At 32.6% G+C, this 23,575-nt stretch overlaps 2 protein-coding genes across 7 annotated transcripts; one reads left to right on the top strand and one right to left on the bottom strand.

Moving 5' to 3' along the window:
* Window positions 1–417: 417 nt before the first annotated feature.
* On the bottom strand, window positions 418–9,496 carry LOC131668102 (uncharacterized). Of its 6 annotated transcripts, none has more exons than XM_058941962.1 (10): window positions 9,240–9,496; window positions 5,214–5,391; window positions 4,870–5,039; window positions 4,643–4,735; window positions 3,895–4,044; window positions 3,547–3,732; window positions 2,835–2,999; window positions 1,868–2,063; window positions 1,261–1,341; window positions 418–937 (listed from the first exon to the last, which is right to left on the bottom strand). In XM_058941962.1, exons 2-10 carry the CDS (start codon window positions 5,371–5,373, stop codon window positions 891–893), a joined length of 1,248 nt encoding a protein of 415 aa, XP_058797945.1. In that variant the 5' UTR covers window positions 5,374–5,391; window positions 9,240–9,496; the 3' UTR covers window positions 418–890. The 6 variants fall into 6 exon arrangements, with proteins under 6 accessions (XP_058797945.1, XP_058797941.1, XP_058797942.1 ...); XM_058941958.1 differs by having other exon boundaries at window positions 420–941; XM_058941959.1 differs by having other exon boundaries at window positions 420–941; window positions 5,214–5,388.
* Window positions 9,497–14,126: 4,630 nt separating this feature from the next.
* Window positions 14,127–22,143, top strand: LOC131668132 (poly [ADP-ribose] polymerase tankyrase). The gene is made up of 12 exons (XM_058942023.1): window positions 14,127–14,438; window positions 15,105–15,307; window positions 15,390–15,715; window positions 15,872–16,125; window positions 16,546–16,879; window positions 17,063–17,193; window positions 17,663–17,891; window positions 17,992–18,377; window positions 18,699–19,115; window positions 19,235–19,800; window positions 19,873–20,225; window positions 20,303–22,143. Exons 1-12 carry the CDS (start codon window positions 14,180–14,182, stop codon window positions 20,544–20,546), a joined length of 3,702 nt encoding a protein of 1,233 aa, XP_058798006.1. The 5' UTR covers window positions 14,127–14,179; the 3' UTR covers window positions 20,547–22,143.
* The last annotated feature ends 1,432 nt before the right edge of the window (window positions 22,144–23,575 follow it).

Genomic DNA, 23,575 nt, shown 5'->3' with positions numbered 1-23,575 from the left:
TCTTATCCTACAAAAAAATGCATGTTACTTTGGACTAAATAATTTATTATAATAAAGTTAATTACATAGAATTGTTGATATGAAAAATTACAAACTTTGAAATCAGTACGATTATCAAATACAAATATAAGTGTAAATACATGTTTGATTTCAAAGGCATATAACATACATTTTAACATTCAACATCATGACAGAATTTTTATTATCGTACTCATTAATAAACAGCATGTTAGAATGATCTTAACATTTACATAAAAATTTTTAAATATTTAAGGAAATATTTATCTATTGATTAAACAAATATTTATTTACTGGTAGTTGCAAACTTCAACTACAAAATAATCGTAATGAAAGTATTAAACAAATTCAATTAAGTTGAATAGATGAAAACTTGTAATAAAAAAAACTAAAAATATTAAAAATGAGTACTTGAACATCATTATAAAATAATCCACTGAGAAATTTATTTTTTATATTTTTATTAAAAAATAAAATGGAAGAACGGACATTGATCTATAAAGTATGTGTGTTATAAATATACCTTTTTTAGTTTAACTAAATAAGGTGCGCAGTTAAAAAGAAATTAAAACGACAATAATTAAACTTGACTTGAATAAAACTAAGTATGAATAGATAAACAATTTATAATATAAATGAAAATTTCTATTGGTATAATGCTGAACACGTTAAACCATCTTCGCATATTTACAGAAAAATCAATTTTATTCACTTTGAAGATGCATGTCTATTAAAATGACAATGGTGCTAATCATGGCACTGAATTTCGACAATTTACTTTTTCTTTCGATGACCGTGATTGCCTCGTTTGTGCTTATGGTGTTTTTGACTACCACCACTTTGCGACGACGTTGAGGTTTTTTTTTCCTTAGTTAATCCGTTAACCACCGTTTCATCACTTTGAATGCCCGCTTCATTCCTGTCTGCAAAAGAACAAAATATGTAAAATACGAAGATACTTTTTCTTTATTCATAAGTTAATGTTTCAAGGCTATAAAATCAGTGAATCATACAAATATTGAAAAACGTCAAATAATAAGAAATTTTATATATTATGAATTAATGGAACACATCATTTATTGTTACTCATTTAATAAAATTTATATCATTTAAAAATCATTTGATATGAAAAAAGAAAAACTTTCGATGTATGTATATAATAAATAAATTACACACACACACACACACACACACACACATACGCACGAACGCGCGCACATATATTTATTTATAATTATTTACCGTGATTTTTCTTTTCTTTTTTATTTACTTCTCCATTGCTTAACTCTTCTGGTTTTTTCTCAATGTCTATTTGATCATCCTCTGAAAACGTATCAAAGCAGGTCTTTTCTAATATTCTTTTAGTTATTTAGACAGGCCTTTGAATCCATTTGTGTGTGTGTGTGTGTGTGTGTGTGTGTGTGTGTGTGTGTGTGTGTGTGTGTGTGTGTGTGTGTGTGTGTGTGTGTGTGTGTGTGTGTGTGTGTGTGTGTGTGTCAATGTTATTTTATTACATATTAATGATAGAAAAATGAAACGGGACATACATATCATATTAAAAATAATATTTCACGTATCGTCATATTAATGATAATTTTACTTATTCGCTGTTGAATATTGAGTTTTTTTATATGATATTTAATATTCGAATGAGCAAAAATTGTTAATATCAACTGTTATTACAATCAAAAACAATAATTGAAAAAAAAACGAAATTATTCATGTATATTAATCTTTATCTTTAGGTAATTATGTCATTTGTATAAATAATATTAAATTAATTACGAACCAAGCGGTGCCATCCCTAAATAAAGCTTGACTTATCAGACTATATCGTCAAAAAACTCACTGTTATCGGGAGAATAATCTGGAGAAATACTCTTCCAGCTGATCGGTGAATAATAGGTAGCATCGGTATCGCCACCTACCCCATTCCCAGAAACGTACGTCTCTCCGGACCCATTTCCCCACCCTGAGATGGCCAACTGCTGAGGCCTTTCCATCACTTGCAGATTTTTATCAGTTTCAGCCTCGTTGCTGGATTTCTGCAAGGGACAGAGGAAATAAATTGTGCTTATAACTGTTATAACGATCCAAATAATATTTGTGGCATCAATGAGTAATTTGCAAGTATGGCTGGAAAATTTATTCATGAACGAATGTTGCTTTTATTTAAGTGTGAATGCAAACAATTAATTAACCATACGAATCAATTGGCATCTGTAATCCTTATATTTTTACCAACAATAGAAAAAAATTCATTTTTTTCCTTATAGCATCAACAAACTAATTAAGTAATATAACGCAATTTACAATTTTTAACTGACATGTTGAAACATAATGCAGCTATATTATAACTTCTATATATGTACATACAGTAATAGTTGCGAATATTTGTCACCAAAACATACTAAATGTAATGATATTTTTTATATCAGGAATCCATGAGTAATAAAAAAGCAAACGTTATGAAAATATCTCAAATTTATTCAAATCGTTTATAAAAAAATTTAGTTTTATACTTTCATAATTCAACAATTTCGGAAAAATTGCCTTGTTTCGCTCCATTTTATACGATAAAACAATATTACGCTCGAAATACGAGCAAGGTTCAGAAACATCTTTATATTTATGCGCATATGGTGATTGAAATATCGCTTAATGAAATTAAAAGTGCTATTAAATAAACAGTAAGTACGAATGTATAAAAAATTAAGTTCTATGTTCCTTAATCTTAAGTAACTGAATGTACTTTCAAAAATGACTTTGTAATACTAAAGCGGTTAGTTATCAATCTTTATAATAGAGGACATTACTTTCTTTTCGCTGTCTTCTTGCGCTTTTTCTTTTGCAGGATTTTCACGTTGAGTTGATTCGTCATCCGAACCGTTTATATTTAATTCTTCAACTTCGCTTATTGTAATGCTCACGTCTGGGTCCGAGTCAGTGGAAATACTTACATCAGAATTGCTTACATTAGGCTGAAAAGTAAAATATAATTATTAACATTTGTGCAAAAATATTCGCAGCGCATATTTATTTTGTATTGAGATTGAAATTTCATTATTTTACTCAATGCAAGAACGCAATTCAGTTTTCATATTCTTTTCAATATCATAAATATAAAAGTTATAATGCAATTATCACTGAATTATAGAAATGAGATAGACTTAATAATATCTGGAAGCACACGCAGGCTATCTGACTGGAGAGGGTCAAGTCTCAAGGTCTTTCTCGTGATGCATGCACATATGAAATACCGCAATATATTTATACGTCAACAAGTGTACAACAAAATGTTGCGTTGATAAAAGTTACTAATACTGCATCATAACGTCGACACTAAAAAAGTATACTTGAATTGAATTGTCAATTCATTTAAAGTGATAAGTAAAAACAAAGTAATATACAACATGAATGTAACACATGTGATTCACGTGTGAAAGATATGTATATATACATTAGCTCATAATTAATCGCAACTTTCCCAAAATAAAATAACGAGCTATCGGATGAGTTGATACTCACATTGTAACTTTCATCACTGCCAGATTCATTAGCCAATCTTTCAATTCTAGCAATTAGAGTCTCCTCGTCATCGAAATCGTCTTCTGAGCTGTCATCTGAAAGTTCGGAATACTTGCGTTTAACGTCTCCTTTTGGGCTGTTAAGTTTATTTTCATTTTGCATGTTTCCTTCCGGCATTGGTGTTGACTGGAAGAAAGGTTCGTGAGATTCATCAGTTTACATCGATTGCTATTATACACAATAATTTTTATATACAAACAATCTACACATTTAATAGCTCGTGCATAGTAGGAAATGTTAGAAGAAAATTGAAATGTTAAAAAAAAACAAGCAAGTGAAAAAACTCACCATGTCAAGATAGTTAGAAACGCGAATTTTAGTCGGAGGCGGTGACGGAGACGATTTAGATCCAGCATCCAAACAAGACAGTGTAGAAAGAGTCAATCTTATAGATTTGGCCAAGCTCTTACTTGCTTCTTTCATGCTCATTGGCCTATCCTACACCCACCACCACCGGGCACGTTTTTATCGAGCTTTTAAGAATTTTTGTCTACTTCATTCAAGAACTTTTTTCTTCCTCGTTAGGACTCTTTCAAACTTTACATAGTGGAATAAAGGTGACATGCACAGTAATCGACTTTTTGCTGGCATTATAATATTTATAAATTTATTTTACGAATGCATATAAAAAAATTATATTGAAAGTTTTCACTTCAGTATTTAAGAAAATAAATAATTAAAGTTATGTTTTATAACTATTTGGAATATGCTGACTTACGAATATACTTATATCGAAAAACTAAATCGATTAATTGACTGATTAATTAAAATAAATAAAAGTAATGATACAGAAAAACTAATCCTTTTTAACCGGAATATAAATAACTATTACTAAATGATAGTACAATATGATGTATATTGTCAACACAATAAAATATTGTTTCAATGATATAATCAATCGAATAAACGGGTCGCGTTTGGTAATCTTAAAGTAATTTTAGATACCCTGTTAGATTGAATGTTTTTTTGCCAACAACTAGTCGATGTTAAGAAAGTAACAATTAATCTACAATAGAAAAAAGTTCTCGAGCTTTACCTGGGCAACCGAAGATTGATTTTGTCTTATACTCTTCAATGCACTGGTTTTGATTGTCCTCAGACGTCTGCGGCCCCTTTGAACAACACGAATCTAGAACCGATCGTAAATTAACACTTTAGAGAAAAATTCAATAATTTTTGAAACTGTGCTTAAAGCGACATGAGTGCCATCAGCAAATATAAAAAATTTAAGTTAAAATGTCAATTGACGTGAATAAAAATTACCATGTCAGATGGTTCGACTGTAGGGTAGCCAAGGATGACTACCACCGCATTTATGCTAGCACGAAACACACGCAGCATAAGAATCGTTGGTAAAAAGACAATCCATGGAAGTGGCCGAACTAGCTCGGGTTTTCCGAACGACTTGCCGTTCTCCTCTGTGAACAAGCCGACTATTCAGTGAAGTTCAGTAAATCGTTACAAGCAAATACTTCACTGTAGTTTAATTATTGAACGTTTAAATTGCATTGATGTAAAGAAGGAAAAAACATGAAATATACGAGAATTACAGTAGTATCGAGTAACAATCGGAGAGTAGAATGAAAACGTTGCGGAACATAACTTACCGGTGACGTTTTCCGGAGCAGGTAAGCTCCATTGCATCGATTTCTCAATCACCCACATGATTTTGTCGACCATCCTGAGAATTGCCTGTCCCACGGACATTTGCGCGGCCGATTCAATACCGGTCAACACCAATTTGCTCACACTATCCATGTCCTTCATTTGGCCAACCGTTACCTGCTAAAACAAACATGCCAACGTAAGTTCAAGTTGATCAATATTAAGCTATTCTAACGAAATTACTCGATGGAAGTTGAATAATAGATGCGAGATAAGTAATAACAGCGCGAATATCAACGGGTTCACACGTATCGCAAGAAGACGGCTATGATGATATAGCTCAACTTTATGTATCTAAAAAAGAGTGTAAAGTGATGAATCGTGTCAATTAGCAAATCAATTTATTCAATCTACGCGCGCAAATCGTGTCCTACTATCTGTCACTGACGGATAACTGTATAAATTCTGACGATCTAAGCCTAAAGAAATCGGCAGTTCTGTTGACAGTGCGCCTCACAAAATTGCTACTATTCATTTGTAGCACGCTGCCAGCAACGTAAACAAAAACACATGGTATACAAGCAACAAATATGGCATAAACGACACACGTGCTCGAACTCGAAAGATCAATTTTTATGTTACGACGAGAAGAAAAAACGGATGGGGAACGAGTCGGTTTATGAAAACAAATGGGTGATTATTATAGGCTTCGAAGAAAAATCATACCAGAATGAGAAGAAAGGCGGTACGACTAGGTCAAAGGTCGCTTTGACAGCATATAAGCGAAGTAGAGTAGAGAGAGAAAACGAAGGATGCAGGCATGTAAGTAATTCTCGTGTCGCTTGAAAAGTAACAATAACAGTAAGGAAAGGGGCTGGCGATAAATCGGTATCGAGAAGGCATGACCTCGGCCTATCAATACCAACGGCGGCGCAGTCCCATATAGCGCTACTCGCTGCACGTACGAGTATCTTTAGATCCAAAGTTCAGACCACGCGACTAAATTGCAAATGTCGTCGATCCGCACACTGCAATGCTCCAGATCTCTAATAATTCGATTGTCGCTCGAAAAATAATTGCAGCAAACAGGCTTATTCGCGGCATTTGTTGAGCTTGTACAGCAATTCCCATCGATTCTGACAATCTTAAGTTTGACGAATGACTAACCTTCGGAGACACTAGTCAATATATTACACGTATAAAACGAGTACTTTATTCGCTCGTGTGTTTTTCAAGTTTGCTTAAATTCTTCTTTGGTCGCGTAATGTTGCAGCTTTTTCCGAAACAAACTTACAAACATTACTCAAACCATTTTAGAACGAATACGGGACTGAAAGAATCCCGGGGTCCGTAAATACTATGCATAAGTTGAAACTCGATTAATGATATTTATATATCCAAAAACATGTAAGCTCTACAAGCTTCACAAGTGAAGAAAAAAATCAGTAGTTGTGATACAATTTTTAAAAAAACACTCCATTCGACTGTATATACTTTTCTGCTCTTCTCTGTATAAATTAAGATAACGACTGTGTTCTGTCTCAGATTTAAGGTAATGGCGAAAGGAAAATAACGACGATAGCGAGAAATGGTAAACATCGCGGGGCACTGATAGCGAACGGATCGAGAAAGAGAGAAAGACCTCATCATTAAATATGTACATATTTGCTTGATATAGTTTGATTTGAAAATTTTGGCGAATGAATAAACCGATAATTGTAACGACTGAACATGGAAAAAAAGAATAAGAAGGGAAGAAAAGTGCTAAATATGTGTTAGTCACTTTAAGAACAAAAGTCAATCGCGCAATATCGTTCACAGATTAAGACAATTATAATTCTTCACCACGAAACATCGAAAAAAACGCTTCGCGCAATGAAATCATTCAAATACATTTTGCAATGACAGTGTTACCGTCATTGGGTCCGAAAATGTTTAACAAGATTAAGCCTATATTTCCCCATTTCAAATTTATTTCTGCAGTCTAAATCGTAATAAAAAATTGGTTGAAATTTAAATAACTTTATTAATTAAATTTTAACTATAAATACAAACTTATAATAGGATTGATATGTTCGAGTATCGCAGAAAAATTTTAATTATATTTATAATTCGACATTTGTTTACATTGGGCGTAACGAAGGACAGTAAAAAATTCTTCTAATATGAGACATGTACAAAGTATTGCTATTGCGATAACATCGAATTTACCGATGATTAAAACTTATAGAGATGAAATCTCAAAGATAAAGACTAATCAGTTTCGGATGATAACATGCACACAAAACTAATGGCAATGAACGAATGTGTTATATTGTTTAAAAATATCTAGAGTTATTTTTTTAGGCCCGAATGCGCAAAATATTAATCTTTCGGTCTAATCTAAAATGTCATCGAAATCTTACTATTCACCGACGTAAAAAGTCAGTGTCGATCTTGTGTATTACTGAGTTATATAAGGAAATTAAACGTGTGTACTTATCTATAATGAAAATCAAGCGAATTGCGATCGTCCAACATTTCAATATACATTTGAACGTTTTACAGCTTATCGCAGTATATTTGATCGAGTATTGGAGATGCTACTCATAATACTCAATGCATTGCACGTATCACTCTCTTAATTATCTACTCTTTCATATTATTTGTGCACACGATACATTATAAACTCATTATGAGAATAAAAAGCACAATAACACAAGCTTGCAGTAAGATAGTTTGGCTTATCGATGGATCCAAAATGAACGAACAGGAAGTTCATTTAAACTAATATTATAATTTGAAATTACGATATCAATAGGCTCATTAATTTTTACACTCAAGGTTCGATTCCATAAAATTTGAATATTGCGCAAATTCTTTTTATAAATCAAATTTTTATTCAATTAGTCAGTATGTATGTGCGTGTGCGTGTGTCTGTTTAAGTAAAACATCAGTAAGTATATGCTTCTCTTTGTACTCGCGATAAGATGAATGCGGTATTATGCAACTTCATCAGTCACTTTACAAAAACTATCCCGATCGCCGAAAGGTCAAAGTGCGCTCAATTTTTTCGTGTCTGCTTCAATAACTTTTATGACGATCAACGATACGGAAGATTAGAGGTGACCCGCGAACGAGGCGGACAATCTACACCAAAATACGAAAAATCGCACAAAAAATGTAAGTAGATTTACAAAAACTTTGCTAAAATATAAGTCTAAAATCGAATACCTATAGCGTTATTATTCAGCGCGTAAGGAACAATTTAATCAAAAAATTATTCGCGACGTGAATGAGCTTTCTCGGACAAAAGTTCAATTATTTGTAATAGCATATGTATCGACGAATCATCAGAAATATTAAGTAACTTATTTTTAAAGAAGGAATTATATTCGATGGTGGCAGCACTTGACACCGACCGAACTTCATGGGGTTTAGCGATAAGATAGCGACGAATATAGCTCGAGGAGGCTCATAGTCAAAACATCCTGGCGGCATCAAGGCAACAGGTCTGTATGGACTTGCTCGGGAGTCAGTTGCTGTATAGCGAGACGACACACAGTTGGAATCTTGTTAGCTGTATCAAGCTATCTCATTTAATAAATGATTATTATCTTAGAGCTTATATTAAGACATATTGCTTCTTACATATAGTTATCTCAATTATCAAAAAAAAAAACATAACTCTCTATTTTCACAGTGATTTATAAAAATTGTTTCATACGTGAAATAGGATCTTTCACTCAGATTCAGATAAGAAATCACTTGAACTTTTCGTTTGAAGGCCAAAAGCACAGGTACGTAAACATAGCATGCTAAGGCTGGAACCGTTAGCAACAGGAACAGGAGGGTAACGCACGGAACTGTTTTGATATAACTGTTCAAACATATAACTCAAAAGTATATAGACAATCTATTCTCAGTTCACAAAATCTACAATTGAAAGTAAAAACGCAAATATTTCATAATGAAAACTGCTCGCAAAAAGTGAGAAAAGCAACGGTCTCTATTCCCGCGTTTTCTCGCGAAAATAAAATACTACGCACCTTTGAACTTTGCTGTAAAAAATTCTGCTATGAGCTCCGTTTGATACACCTTGCCGTTGAATGTCGCTCAAAGTTCCTGAATTAATATAGACGTCCTCAATTGCGCATTCGTGATGATGAGGAGCATAGTAGAATTATCAAAAAATGAGCACACTTCGATTGCCGAAATCAAGAGAATTGTGATACACAATGCTCGCCGGCGAGAGCGCTACTGAGTACTGTACTGACTGGTGCCAGTGGTGTGCGCAGTTTCTGCGCTCGACTTGGCTAAACTGTGCGCAGCGACGCCGAGTGCCGTTTTCGCGCCTAAAATTCTCTACGCCAATCATTTTATTCGCGCAGCGACGCTACGTTCTCTAAATTTAGTTTTCCAATTTATACGTTACTTGTACATTAACATAATATATTGACATACTGATATTTTATTGAATTGGTATATAGATGATAATAAATTTATATTCACTTGATAGTTGTGTATTATTTCATTTGTTATGATTTGCGAATTATGTACTAAAAGAGCACGAGATTGCCATTTTACAACCTCCTATACGTAAGATACGTACGCGAACAAAATGCATGTGAGTAGTTCTGAAGATTCTGTCTGCACAGTGCCATCAAATTATGGGTAATGCAGTTGGTTATTTTTTGTTTCTGATGAAAAATGTACGGTGATCATTTTTCTTCTTCAATATCTATTGAAAAAAATTATAAAACTGTCGACCGCAGTTTTTCATGAAACACATAAAAGTATTGAATCGGCTTTACGAATTGAATTAAAAAACATAAGTAGTAAAGTAAATATAAGCACTTATATTTGATGAAGCGATTTATGAAAAATTTATAAGAAACAATCACTACTAATAAAAACAAAGATTAAACACAATTCTTTTAAAATTTACTTTAATGCAGTAGGTGCTTATATATATATATATATATATATATATATATATATATATATAAACTCTCAAAAATATATATTAATTAATATTCCAATTAGAATCATCAAAATCGATAACATCTTCAATAAAATAATCACAGCTATGTGGTTGGTCACTCGGTACATGATAACAAAGTTCCGTGTGCTTAGTCAATATCCCCCGAGTCAAAAAAGACATGTAGCAAATAAAAATAAATTTATCTATATTCGCATAACGTTTCGGCCACTATGTTATTCTCTTCAGGTGTTTCTTTATTCGTAGAAATGAAAAATATTCTGTATAAAACTAACTTATGGTAATTGTCGTCCGTAGTAATATAGTTAATTTGTATTACATAAGTACCTTGTATTTATATTAGCAAATAAGCGTTGTCATTTTGGAAAGAATCAGGTCAAGTTGATCCGTGAATACAATAAAATAATTACTAATTAGTAACCAAAATCAACTTTCTCAGATAGAATTTTGAATTATAGTTCAAAACCACCCATATTACCAGAAAGTATCCATGATTTATAATTTAGTTGTCAGTGATGTTAAATTATCGAATACAAAATTCCATAGTAGAAATTTATTGTTGGTAAAATATATTCGTATAAACAATAATTATTCTATTGATGTTATCAATGACAAATTTGTTAAAAAAACTGATGAAAATTAAAAATCTATCAACAATTGTAGCAACAACAGACAGCGTATAACACATAAAATAATTATTCTATATATTAAACTTGTACGTTGCGCGTGTATGTCATAACAAAACAGACACGTTAAATAATATAACCACTACAGTTATATGCGTACGGTAGAAATAGTTTATAAGACTTCGAAAAAATGTAATAGCCGCTCGGGTTTCGACGCCGGTCAACAACAGGCGGTCACCATGTGTCCGATAGACAGCTGCCAACATTTATGACAAGTCCGTGACGGCTGCTGAGTTGCACTATCTTTACGACGGCATTGGATGGTATGCAGGAAAATTCTAGCCACCTGAAAAAAGGGCTGACGAGACAGGGTCAGTCGCAGCCTGCGGATGCAGTTAGTTCAGAGATTCTCTGGTTAGTTATTCACTGTACGTTGAACGAGCAACATCGCTCTTAATACAAAACCATTCTTTTTCAATCCATCTACAACATTTATTGGAACAACCACATCATTATTTTCATTAATATATAAATCTTGTCTATTACGGATTAGTTTTCATGTAGACGTACTACTGGACGTATCGTACAAAACCAGCATATTCTCGTACCTCACGTAGTCTTAAACTCTTACATATTAACACAATTCCAAAGATCACCAAAAACTTATCAAATGTCGTCAAATGTGGAAAAGATCAAACTGAAAATACTAATAAACATAATGTAGTGCACTGTCTCAATTGTAATGATTGTAATCTTTCATAAGTCGGGCAAACAAAAAAAAACTTTGAAAATACGTACTAGTGAAAATAAAAATAGCAAAACATCTGTAATTACTTCACACTTTCTGAAAGGCAGCATGAATTGAATTAGAATAAATTTTTTAATTTAGACCATCAATGTAGTAAAAAGGAATATATCAGAAATGATACATATCCTATTATAAAACAATAGTATAAATAAAGTCGAAAATACGATTGATTTAAACAAGACATAAACACAACTCTTACGCACAATGAAATAGATTACTACTAATAGAACTTAAGCTGCTTTTCAAATTGTATACTCTTATAGTACTAAGCCTATGTCGTGACACATTATAATGTGACTCACCCTATGCATAAAATCTGCATCCGATAAAAGAAAGTGAGTCGGCTAGTTCGCCATGATAATGCACAATTACCTGCTCAACTTGACCTGACTCTTTTCAAAATGACGTGTTTGTTAATACAGGTACAAGGTACTTATGTAATACGAATTAACGATATTACTACGGACGATAATTATCATAAGTTTATTTTATGCAGAATATTTTTCGTTTTTACGAATAAAAAAACACCTGAAGAGGGTAACATGATTACCGAAACATGCGAATGTAGATAAATTTGTTTTTATTAGCTACACGATTTTTTTAACAATAACTAATAAGTGTGTCAAAAAAGTTGAGCGCTACGTTTATACTTTTGAACATGTGTAACTGCACCCAATGACATTGCATAACCAGCATTACGTACAATACCTGCGAAGGAGAAAACTTGATCGATTTCTGTAAAAAGTTTAAAAAATATTGAACGAAATTGTAAATCATACTTCTCCCATAATAACCAGCGAGATTTATAAAAGTCAGAAAGTCAGCAATTTTAAAAATGTAACTTTTAAAATACATTTCATAAATATAAAAATGTATTCTATAAGTACATCCTAAGTATGGTAGTTACTAATAGTTGGCCATTTCTTTTTACCTTAAATAGATAAGATGTAAGACGATGAATCATAAAACTAAAATTATTTTATAAATTTTCAGTACCTAAGCTTCCGAAAAACATGTGATACAAAAAGAAATAATAAAATGTAACATACTTTACTTATGTGTCGTTTGATACTAAGTCAGAAATTTTCCTTCATTTAACTATTTTGCGGTTTCGTCATAGTGGTCAATCTAAGTCATTAAAACAAGTTTATACGTATTTCAACTTTAAATTTTTTTAACTCTAAACCGATTTCGGCTATTAACTCAAATTTAATTCACGATATTTTAGTAGTCGACTATTAAACAATTTCAAATTTTTGCAAGTTTAAGAGGTCGACCACTGCTTTTCCAAGACGATTTACATTCGGACATTGTTTAAACGGTGAAATAAAACTTGTCAGTTTCGAACGATTAAACATTATTCACTTATTAGAATTTAGTATAAGAGAATGGTCAAATCATGAGCACGAGAAAAATTTACGATGAGGATCAAGATTAAATGCAAAAATATCAAATAACGTAAAATTATATGAAATATTTTTAATCATCATTTGTTATCCAACAATGATCACAACACATAGAAGAAAATATAAATCGATAGATTATTGTAATAAAAGCACTATTAATCGATTCTGACTTGTGCAGTGCAATAGTTTTAGCGAACAAAAATGTTGAAAATAAATCTTCAAACATAAACAAAACTTTGAAGTGAATATGGCTGTGAACAATTGAAAATCACTCAATTTTGTTGGAGGGTCATTTTTAATTTTTTTTTAATTTTTATGCAATTTGGTGAATCAATTCTGATTTATTTGGTGCAGTAATTTTGAAAAAAAACTCATTTCAAATTTCTGTCGATTTGTATTTTTTTTTCTACACGTTGCAATCATTATTGGAGGTTCAATGCAGCAAAGTCTATCTATGTTTGCATTAGTTTGTATATCTATAGAAGTATGTGTGAAGAGCCCTTAATTAATAAAATGTCTAATTTTCATTAATCATATAAAAATGTCCGATTTAAAATTATTAAATTTTGACTTACAAAAAACCATAATTTCTAATTTAAATGATTGGCGATCAACCACTGATGCAAACCCCGGGCGACTAGCGAAAAATAGATTTTTTCAAACATTAACTTTTTTCCTACGTCGTGTAGAATTAAATATAAAATTTTATCTGAAATGCATTAATAGTGAATTCCTATATTCTTTTTTAAATGAATTATAACATATTTTACATTAGCTTAAAATAGAAAATCAAGTTTAAGTAGCCAACTATTAGTTTACCCTACATTTTGTATACTCGATCTATATCTTATTTTTCAATAAAAAAGTATAATCTATCATTATGGTTTTTCACGCTTTTGTTTTATCATTTAAATTTGCACTTGTGAAGAGTTGCACTGGTGTAGTAGTGATGTAAGCAAGTACGATACATATATACACACACACAGGCACACAGTCATATAGATTGCTTAGTTCAAATATACACAACGCAGGTAGAGAGTAAGAGAGACAGCTGCCAGCAGACACTGGCAAGGGATCGTTCAATGTATCAGACAAAGATAGAATATTATCAGAAAGAGACAGATAGATTATACTGTTTAGAAGGTGCATGCAAGCAGTCAGTCAGTCGCGTGAAAATGGCGTTGTGAGCATGGCAGGACGAAGATCGGTGTTGACGAACGTTGCAGAGTCCCTGGGCACACAGGCAGCAGCAGCGACAGCATCTGGAGGAGGTGATCCGCTACGCGAGCTCTTTGAAGCCTGCAAGACCGGCGACCTTGCACGGGTTAAAAAGTTCGTCAATCCCAAAACCGTCAACGCAAGGGACACAGCCGGACGCAAATCTACTCCTCTTCACTTTGCTGCTGGTCCATATTTTATTATAAATTCTTTTATTCTTCTTATCACGCGATATTCTTCTTTTCTTTCCGGTACAAGTATTCTTTTTTTTATTCTGAAGGCTGCTTCGAATAGGATCAATTTAGAGCAAAGCACCGTTGTATCCGTGCAACACAGTGGTTTTGTTTACCTATTAAATGCGACGTCTGCTCTTTTTCGAGCTAGATTCGATTTTTTTTCAAAGTGGTTTTTGCAATATTTGTTTTTTACAAATAAGATTCGCGCATTTTCAACGGTGACTTTGATGATTTTATTTATTATAGGGAGTATGTAACCTTTCTTCAAGTTTTGTTGCTAGGCGCATTCTTCGTGAAAGTGATTGGCATTCGCTCGGTTTTTTTTGGTTGACCTTCATATCCTGGCTTCGTCTTACGTCACTAATTGCTGGGAAAATTTTTTTATGAAATTGTTGAGAGAAGATTGCAGTATGCAGTGTATAAATGAATTAGTTGTTTGCTTTTTTGATTCTTTTGTACTTATTTTATATGATACAAAATCATACATTTTTTTTAATTCTTAATTTTCTATAATTCTTAATAAATTAAAAGTAATCTTTTTAATGATTTGCATGTTTCAAATGACATGATTCATGACTGACAAACGACAATGTTTTTAAGACTAATCTATTTTCACAGGTTATGGAAGACGAGATGTAGTAGAATATTTACTTCTAGCTGGAGCATCAATTCAAGCACGTGATGATGGAGGATTACATCCTTTGCACAATGCTTGTTCCTTTGGTCATTCTGACGTTGTAAGACTTTTATTAGAAGCAGGAGCTAACCCTAACACTAGAGATAACTGGAATTACACTCCACTGCATGAAGCAGCTATTAAGGTAAATCATAGATTGATTTTTAATATTAAATCAAAATGATCACATTTAATCTATTTTATAATTATGATGCTTCCTGGTACAGGGTAAAATAGATGTATGCATAGCTTTACTTCAACATGGAGCAGATCCTAATATCAGAAATACAGAAGGAAAAACTGCCTTGGAATTAGCTGATCCTGCAACAAAGCCAGTTCTAACTGGAGAGTACAAAAAGGATGAATTGCTAGAAGCTGCTCGGTCAGGCAATGAAGAGCGCTTGCTACAGCTTTTGAATCCTCTTAACGTTAACTGCCATGCCAGTGATGGTCGTAGATCAACTCCTTTGCATTTAGCTGCTGGGTATAACCGTTCTAGAATTGTTCAAATTTTATTGCAAAATGGTGCAGATGTTCACGCCAAAGATAAAGGGTAAGATTTTCTATCTATAGCATAAATGAACATCAGAAAAAATTATATTGAAGTTAGTGAAAATGTGAATGTATTAACTAACATATTGTAGTTGAACTTGAAATAATAATTTTTATACACAAAATTTGATTTTTTAAATTTAATTTATAATTTTAGAGGCTTAGTTCCACTGCATAATGCATGCTCATATGGCCACTTTGAAGTAACCGAAGCACTTTTAAAACATGGAGCGGTTGTGAATGCAAGTGACCTTTGGGCTTTTACTCCGCTTCACGAAGCCGCCAGTAAATCTAGAGCAGAAGTGTGCTCTTTATTGTTGAGTGAGGGTGCTGATCCGACTCAGTTAAATTGTCATAGTAAAAGTGCTATTGACGTGGCGCCAACGCTGGAGCTCCAGGAAAGATTAGCATGTGAGTTATTATATTAACTTCTTTATTTCCATACAATTTCAAGAACTTTACAAACTATCTTGAAATATTTTTCTATAACTCAGTGAAAAATCAGTGAAAAAAAAAAAAAAAAATCAAGAAATTCAGAAAAGAATAGTGTTTAGAATAACAGTAACCGAAACAGCATGGTCTCAAATATTAACATACATTATCAAATTTAAAAAAATAAACATTATGATAAACTGTCACTTGAATTAATTCAATCGTTTTCTTCAATCATTTTAATTCGTGCATAAAATTGTATGATATAGCTAAGTTTTTGTAAATTAACATAATAGCTCAGAAGTTTAATTTCTAGTTATAAAAGCAAATTAATTTCAAATTTTAACTTGTATACGCTTTATAGAAAAAGTAAGTGAAGGTTTCAACATGAATTTACAGATGAATATAAAGGACACTGTTTGCTGGACGCCTGCAGGCAGGCTGATCTGGCAAAAGTAAAAAAGTATTTGACATCGGAAGTGGCAAATTTCAAACACCCCTACACGGGGGACACGCCGTTGCATTGTGCGGTAGGGTCCCCCTTTCCTAAACGTAAGCAAGCCATCGAGATGCTTATTCGTAAGAATGTACCCCTCAACGAGAAAAACAAGGACTTCCTTACACCCTTACATGTTGCCACTGACCATTCGCACTACGATGCCATGGATTTGCTGCTTGCGCACAATGCCAAAGTCAATGCGCTCGATGGCCTTGGCCAAACGGCACTGCATAGGTACTTAATTTTAGTGTAGTTGCCGTGAAAATCGAAGCACCAATGAAACTAAAATATATTCTAAATTTAATTTAAAATATTAACGTTTCGAAATTAACGGTAATAAAAAGTCTGTTTATGTATAACGCGTGATTCTTACAAATCATCGCATTTGTTTAATTGAAATTGTTTTTATTATTTCAGGTGTGCAAGAGAGGATAATGTACAAGCATGTAAAATACTTTTATCTTACAACATTGATCAAGCAATAGTTTCGCTTCAAGGTTACTTGGCCGCACAAGTTGCTACGGAAAACGTTTTGAAAATTTTGCAAGGTAGCCGCAATAAATTTATTAACATATTATTAAGTAATTTTTAACTATTAGCGAATATATTTAGTAATACTTATAAACTTTGAATTAAAGAAAACTCATTGCGTTTGCGTATAAGAAAGTATTGTGCATATCAATGTTTATTTTTAAAAGTTGGCAAGTCTTTGGATAACTAAACGCATCTAGAGGTCTTCTAAGAATGCACCAATGTTACCGGCCAGAGTCTTTCTCTATTTTATTCAAAAAGTCCAGATGCAGTGCAGGCGTATAATCTAAACTTCGAATGTAGAGATTTCATATAAAATAATAATGTGTTTTATAATTAAAAATTTTAAATTTTGTGTTCAAGGTAGTTTCTTACTTGTAATTCAATATTGCCATCAAATCAATCAGAAGATTTAAATGCATGTATTTTTTAAAGGCAATCTTTATTTTTACGTAAACTAATGTCATTCGTTAATATCTGTTTTAGATCCACCGAATGGATCGGAAGACGTTGAAGCTCAACTGTTGGAAGCTAGCAAATCTGGTGATTTGACAGCTGTTGAACGAATCCTTCAGGCGAATCCTCATGCTGTCAACTGTCGCGATTTGGACGGTAGGCACTCCACTCCTTTACATTTTGCTGCTGGTTACAATCGAGTTCCGGTGGTGGAATACCTTTTGGCTCACGGAGCTGATGTCCATGCAAAAGATAAGGGGTACGTATTACTATAAAAATCAGTTGTCTACAAGCATTTTCTTAGTTTAAGCCTATTGAAAAAAATTTATAATTAAAAAATAACTGCTTCTATTTTTTAGAGGACTGGTTCCACTGCATAACGCATGTTCCTATGGTCATTACGAAGTAACAGAACTTTTAGTGAAACATGGTGCTTCAGTAAATGTGGCTGATTTGTGGAAGTTTACACCTTTACATGAAGCTGCGGCGAAGGGTAAATGCGAGATTGTGAGATTGTTACTTCGTCACGGTGCTGATGCTACAAAGAAAAATCGCGATGGCGCGACACCTTTGGATCTTGTAAGAGAAGGTGATCAAGATGTTGCTGATTTGTTGCGGGGTAATAGCGCATTGCTCGATGCTGCAAAAAAAGGAAACCTCGCACGTGTGCAGAGGCTTGTGACGCAGGATAACATCAATTGTAGAGATGCTCAAGGAAGAAACAGCACACCTCTTCATTTAGCTGGTACGTCCTATATTTTTTACATTATTGCTGTATATAATTATGATGAATTCTCAATTTTTATAATTTTTATTATACTTAAAGTAAATGTAAAAATTATCTTTGTTTTCTAATTATTTATTTGCTTTTTATTGAAACCAAAAGACTTAAATGTTAGCACTTACTTTATGAGATAACTAATTATTTATCTAAATATTCAAGTTACTATACAATTTTCTATTCATATAGATGTTTTACTAATGTGTTTTTACGTAGACTTAAGAAATCAACCTTATTGTCCAATAACTGATAGAAAAATCGTATCATTGTATTTCTTTGTTTCAGCTGGATATAATAATTTAGAAGTAGCTGAATTCCTACTTGAGCGTGGTGCGGATGTAAACGCACAAGATAAGGGTGGCTTGATTCCTTTGCATAACGCATCAAGTTATGGTCACCTTGACATCGCAGCTCTACTAATAAAGTACAACACAGTAGTAAATGCTACCGATAAATGGGGTTTCACACCACTTCATGAAGCAGCACAAAAAGGTAGAACGCAATTATGTGCACTGTTACTTGCTCACGGTGCCGATCCATTCCTGAAGAATCAAGAAGGTCAGAGTCCTTTGGACTTGGCTAGTGCAGATGACGTGAAGAGTCTGTTGCAAGATGCCATGGCCTCACAACAAGTCGTTACTTCCATACCACCAGGCGTATTCAACTCGAATACTTCTAGTCGAACACCTAACAGCGTAGCAGGTAAGTTGTAAAAACAAACAGGAAGTTACTTTTTTCTATTCTAAAATCGATCCCTGCATCATTTGTAATACTGATAATTTTGTTTGAATTCACATTGAATTCTGAATCATTCATTGCAGTTTCAGTATCGCCACCACCGTCGTTAACGCAAGAAACCGTGATAATGCCGTCGGGTGTAGCCGTAACCCTCTGCGTTCCTGTGGCACGACCAAATTCTTGCATCAGCCCCATGTCTTCGACAGCTGAACATTGTGGTTCCGATCGTAGCGACTCAGGCAAAGAATCTTGCAATGAGCGAAACGTTCGTCCGAGTAGTGCTGGTGGGGCAATAACCAACATCTCAAGTTTTCTACAGAACCTTGGTCTCGAGCATTTAATGGAGCTCTTTGAGCGTGAACAAATCACTCTAGATATTCTCGCAGAGATGGGCCACGAAGATTTGAAGCAAGTTGGAGTTTCAGCTTACGGGTATAGGCATAAGTTGATTAAGGGCATGGATAAATTGCTTAACTCAGCTGCTGGATCAATCTGGCAACCGTCAATAAATCCTGGAACGCTGTTGGTTGATCTACTTGCCGAGGATAAAGAATTCTTGGCTGTTGAGGAGGAAATGCAAAGCACTATTAGGGAGCATAGAGACAATGGACATTCAGGAGGCATTTTCTCAAGATATAATATAGTTAGAGTATGTCAATTATAAAACTAAATTGGCATTAGTTAAATACTTCATCATTTAATACGTACTTTTTAATTTTAGATTCAAAAAGTTCAAAATCGAAAACTTTGGGAGAGATACGCACACCGAAGACAAGAAGTCGCCGAAGAAGTCACCGTGACTCAAGCACCGACTTCGCCAAGTGCAACGAGTCGTGTAAGTAGTTCGTCGGCTACAACTTTAGCGAACGAGCGTATGCTTTTCCACGGCAGCCCTTTTATCAACGCTATTGTGCAAAAAGGATTTGATGAGCGTCACGCCTACATCGGTGGTATGTTTGGTGCTGGTATTTATTTTGCCGAGCATAGTAGCAAAAGTAACCAATACGTGTACGGAATTTGTGGTGGCACAGGTTGTCCTGTGCACAAAGATCGTAGTTGTTATATTTGCCACAGGTAAAGAATATAACTTATTATAAAAGTCTTTAAGATAAAATAAACTGAAATTATTTTTATTTTTATGATGGTTTCAGGCATTTATTGCTTTGTCGCGTAACTCTTGGTAAGTCCTTCTTACAATTCTCGGCGATGAAGATGGCTCATGCACCGCCTGGCCACCACAGTGTAATGGGTCGGCCGTCGCAGGGTGGTCTTGTTTTCCCAGAGTATGTGGTTTATCGAGGCGAGCAAGCCTATCCCGAATACCTCATAACGTACCAGATAGTAAGGCCACAGCAAGAACCGGGCCAACTTGGCGAGACAGCCGAAGAACGGTGATCGAAAATGCGTGTGAACGAGGGTGCCGTTGCCGCCCAACTTCGTCGACTTTGCTGTTGCCAAAGACCCAGGATCTTCGACTCCCTGACCTGAAATCACGACTCATTTTAGGCGAATCTCTACGAATGTTCGATTGATGGTTATAAGTATGATTTTCAAACGTGTAATTACTTTATCTTATGCCGTTGCTAAGTGTACCATCAAAGATATTTTTATTTCATCAGATTTAATTTTGCATATCGGCTGAAATAAGCTCACAAGCTTTCAGAATTACTGTTTTTGATTATTTTACTTGGTCGAAGTTTCAAAGATTTTTTTATGAGAATGTATCTAGCTGATAGAATATTTTGTGCAATTTTACGAATGGAGGCAAGTTGAAATATTCAAATTTATAAATTGTCATATTTCAAATAAGCATATAATCATTCAAGTTTTGGTAAACAAACTGCAATGTATACAAAAAAAGTTAATCATTTAAAAAATATTTTCAGACGAAATGTTATTAAACCAAATATTTTACGTTGCATCAATAGTAAGTAAATTAAGAAATATCTTACTATTTTTTTACTCATTTCAAGCTAACAATATTGATAACATATGACAACAAAATTTAAAAAGCTTATTATCAAAATAGTAAAAATAATCAAAAGATAAAAAATTTCTATATTTATTATATAACTAAGTTATTTTTACTTGAACGTAAAAAATTGATATCAACTCATAACTTAGCTAAAAAATAATTGATCAAAATAGACAAAAATATTTTGAAATTTACATAATATATTTGATAATTAGACTTGCAAAAAATATGTATATAATAATGATTTCCTTGCAATTTGTAATAATCCTAAAAATCTATATTAACAACTATTTGACTCTGAATTATTATTATGTAATGGAAAAGATCTTGACGGTATGCATGTACATTATACACTCATAAAAAAGTAAATAGAAGTACTTCATATGGTTGTATTTTTTGATATTAGATTGTAAGGGTATCTTATGTTTATTCACATTTTTCTACTTCTTAAGTATTAACAAATATTTTCATTTGAAAGTCAATAATGAAATTAAAACAGCTTTAACGTTGAGCAGCCTTTTTTCTTTATTGTGCACGGGCGAATACTTAATAGTAATAAATTATTCAAGGAAATAGATATTGCAAAACTTTTTGAGCTGTAAATTTATTATTGTGAAATATAGTAACATATACTTTTTGTAGATATGATTATTATCAGATACATGAGTTCATTATTTTACGGCATTTCCCTGTTACCTTGTCTAATATCTTGCTATTCCATTAAATGGAATTGAACCAATCTTGATTGATGTCAGAATATTCTTAAAAGTAAAATAAAAAAAATATTATGCAATGGTGACTTTTTTCAGTATAGTATTTGTAACCGATACCCATGAAATTTTCTATTTCTATTTGAATACATAAATTTTTTTACAAGTTAATAAAACGATAATTGTCAAACACATTTATATCATTTTCCAGTTAAATATCATTTACTTACAAGATGTAATTACTATCTTTTACAAAAATTAAATCAACAAAAATATATTTTTACATTTCATTAATGTTTTAATAAATTTTAATATACTTGTCGTTTATTGATTGCATGCGTTATTTTCAAAAATAATAAGTAAATTTTTCCAAAATGTAAACTACAGAATATGATAAACGATATTTTGAATCAAGAATATTCTAATACATTGTAAAATATACTCAAAAATTACAGAATATATAATGCCCTACTGCAAATTATAATCAATTAAGCATTTTTCTTCGTTGTAAAAGTGTTGATAAAATAAGTTTAGCATTTTACTTTATGTTTTATGTGAGGTACAAATACAAATACCTTGTTTTTTCTATACAAAGAAGTTTATATGTATAAGTTGGTCAAAAACAAATTATTTTTTGCTGTCAACCAGCTAGACGAATATGTTTAAGAACATACGTCGTAGTAGGAGTTTAAAATAATACATAGCCTAGAGACAAATTTTATCAGGCTGGTCATGAGATAAAGACTGTAACAACAAAATGTTTAGTTCATGTTGTATACTGATCGTTAAATTCAACAATGAATTTTGAAATCATTAGAACGTTATATTTTCAGCATGCAAAGGCACATAACAATGATTATTTTTGTTTATTTATCAAAATAAGATGATAAATTGTAAATCTAACGAAAAATAATAGTATTTAATTAAATAATTTGTTTATCACGTGGAACAATTGTGTTTTTTTTATATCTAGAAATGAAATAAAGAAAACAGGTGATTTATTTTTAAGAACGTATTGAAAAGATTTCAACTATGATAAGTTAATGCTTTTGTTTTCAACGAAATACTGACAAATTATATTCACGTTCATGATAATTGCTAATTAGTCAAATTCCTGTAAATGCTAAGTTTACACGTAAATATTGGCGATTTTTTCAAAAGTCCAAAAATTAATGCATCTAAGTGCATAATACTGTATTTTAATATGATGAATCTTTCCAAATTTAGCAATTTATTGATAAATTAATGAAATTCGATGTAGCTCACACTAAGTGAGGAAATACGCATAGAAATATTTAAGCGTATGTTTAAAAATTCTATTTACATATGGAGAATGTTATCTTGTGAGAAGTGTGGTTACTTTACTGTTCAATGCATTAATAACGATTATTCGTAAATGATGTCAATGATACGTTCGACAATACTCGTCGATAAAAATACAATATATAGAAATTTACTTGACAATGAGCAAATGCAAAAGTTCGAAACGTCTTTCATTTTGTATAGTCGTGATGAAACAACGTATACGCGTCTGTCAAATCATAAAGTGGTACCTGTTTACTAAGGGAACTGCATCTAATTGAAAAATAAATAATGTGGTTAATTTTAATAAATAGCAAATATGAAGTAAAAATATATTTTTATCGTTTATAATCACTATTCTATATCCTCCCTCGTATTATGCTATATTTCATATTTTATCGACAATTAATTCATATTGGCTCCAAACTGCAATAATT

The sequence above is a fragment of the Phymastichus coffea genome, unplaced genomic scaffold, assembly GCF_024137745.1.
Source record: "Phymastichus coffea isolate CEN01 unplaced genomic scaffold, Cenicafe_Pcof_1.1 PCOF00074, whole genome shotgun sequence".
Lineage (NCBI taxonomy): Eukaryota > Metazoa > Arthropoda > Insecta > Hymenoptera > Eulophidae > Phymastichus > Phymastichus coffea.
This window is presented reverse-complemented; position numbering and strand designations above follow the sequence as displayed.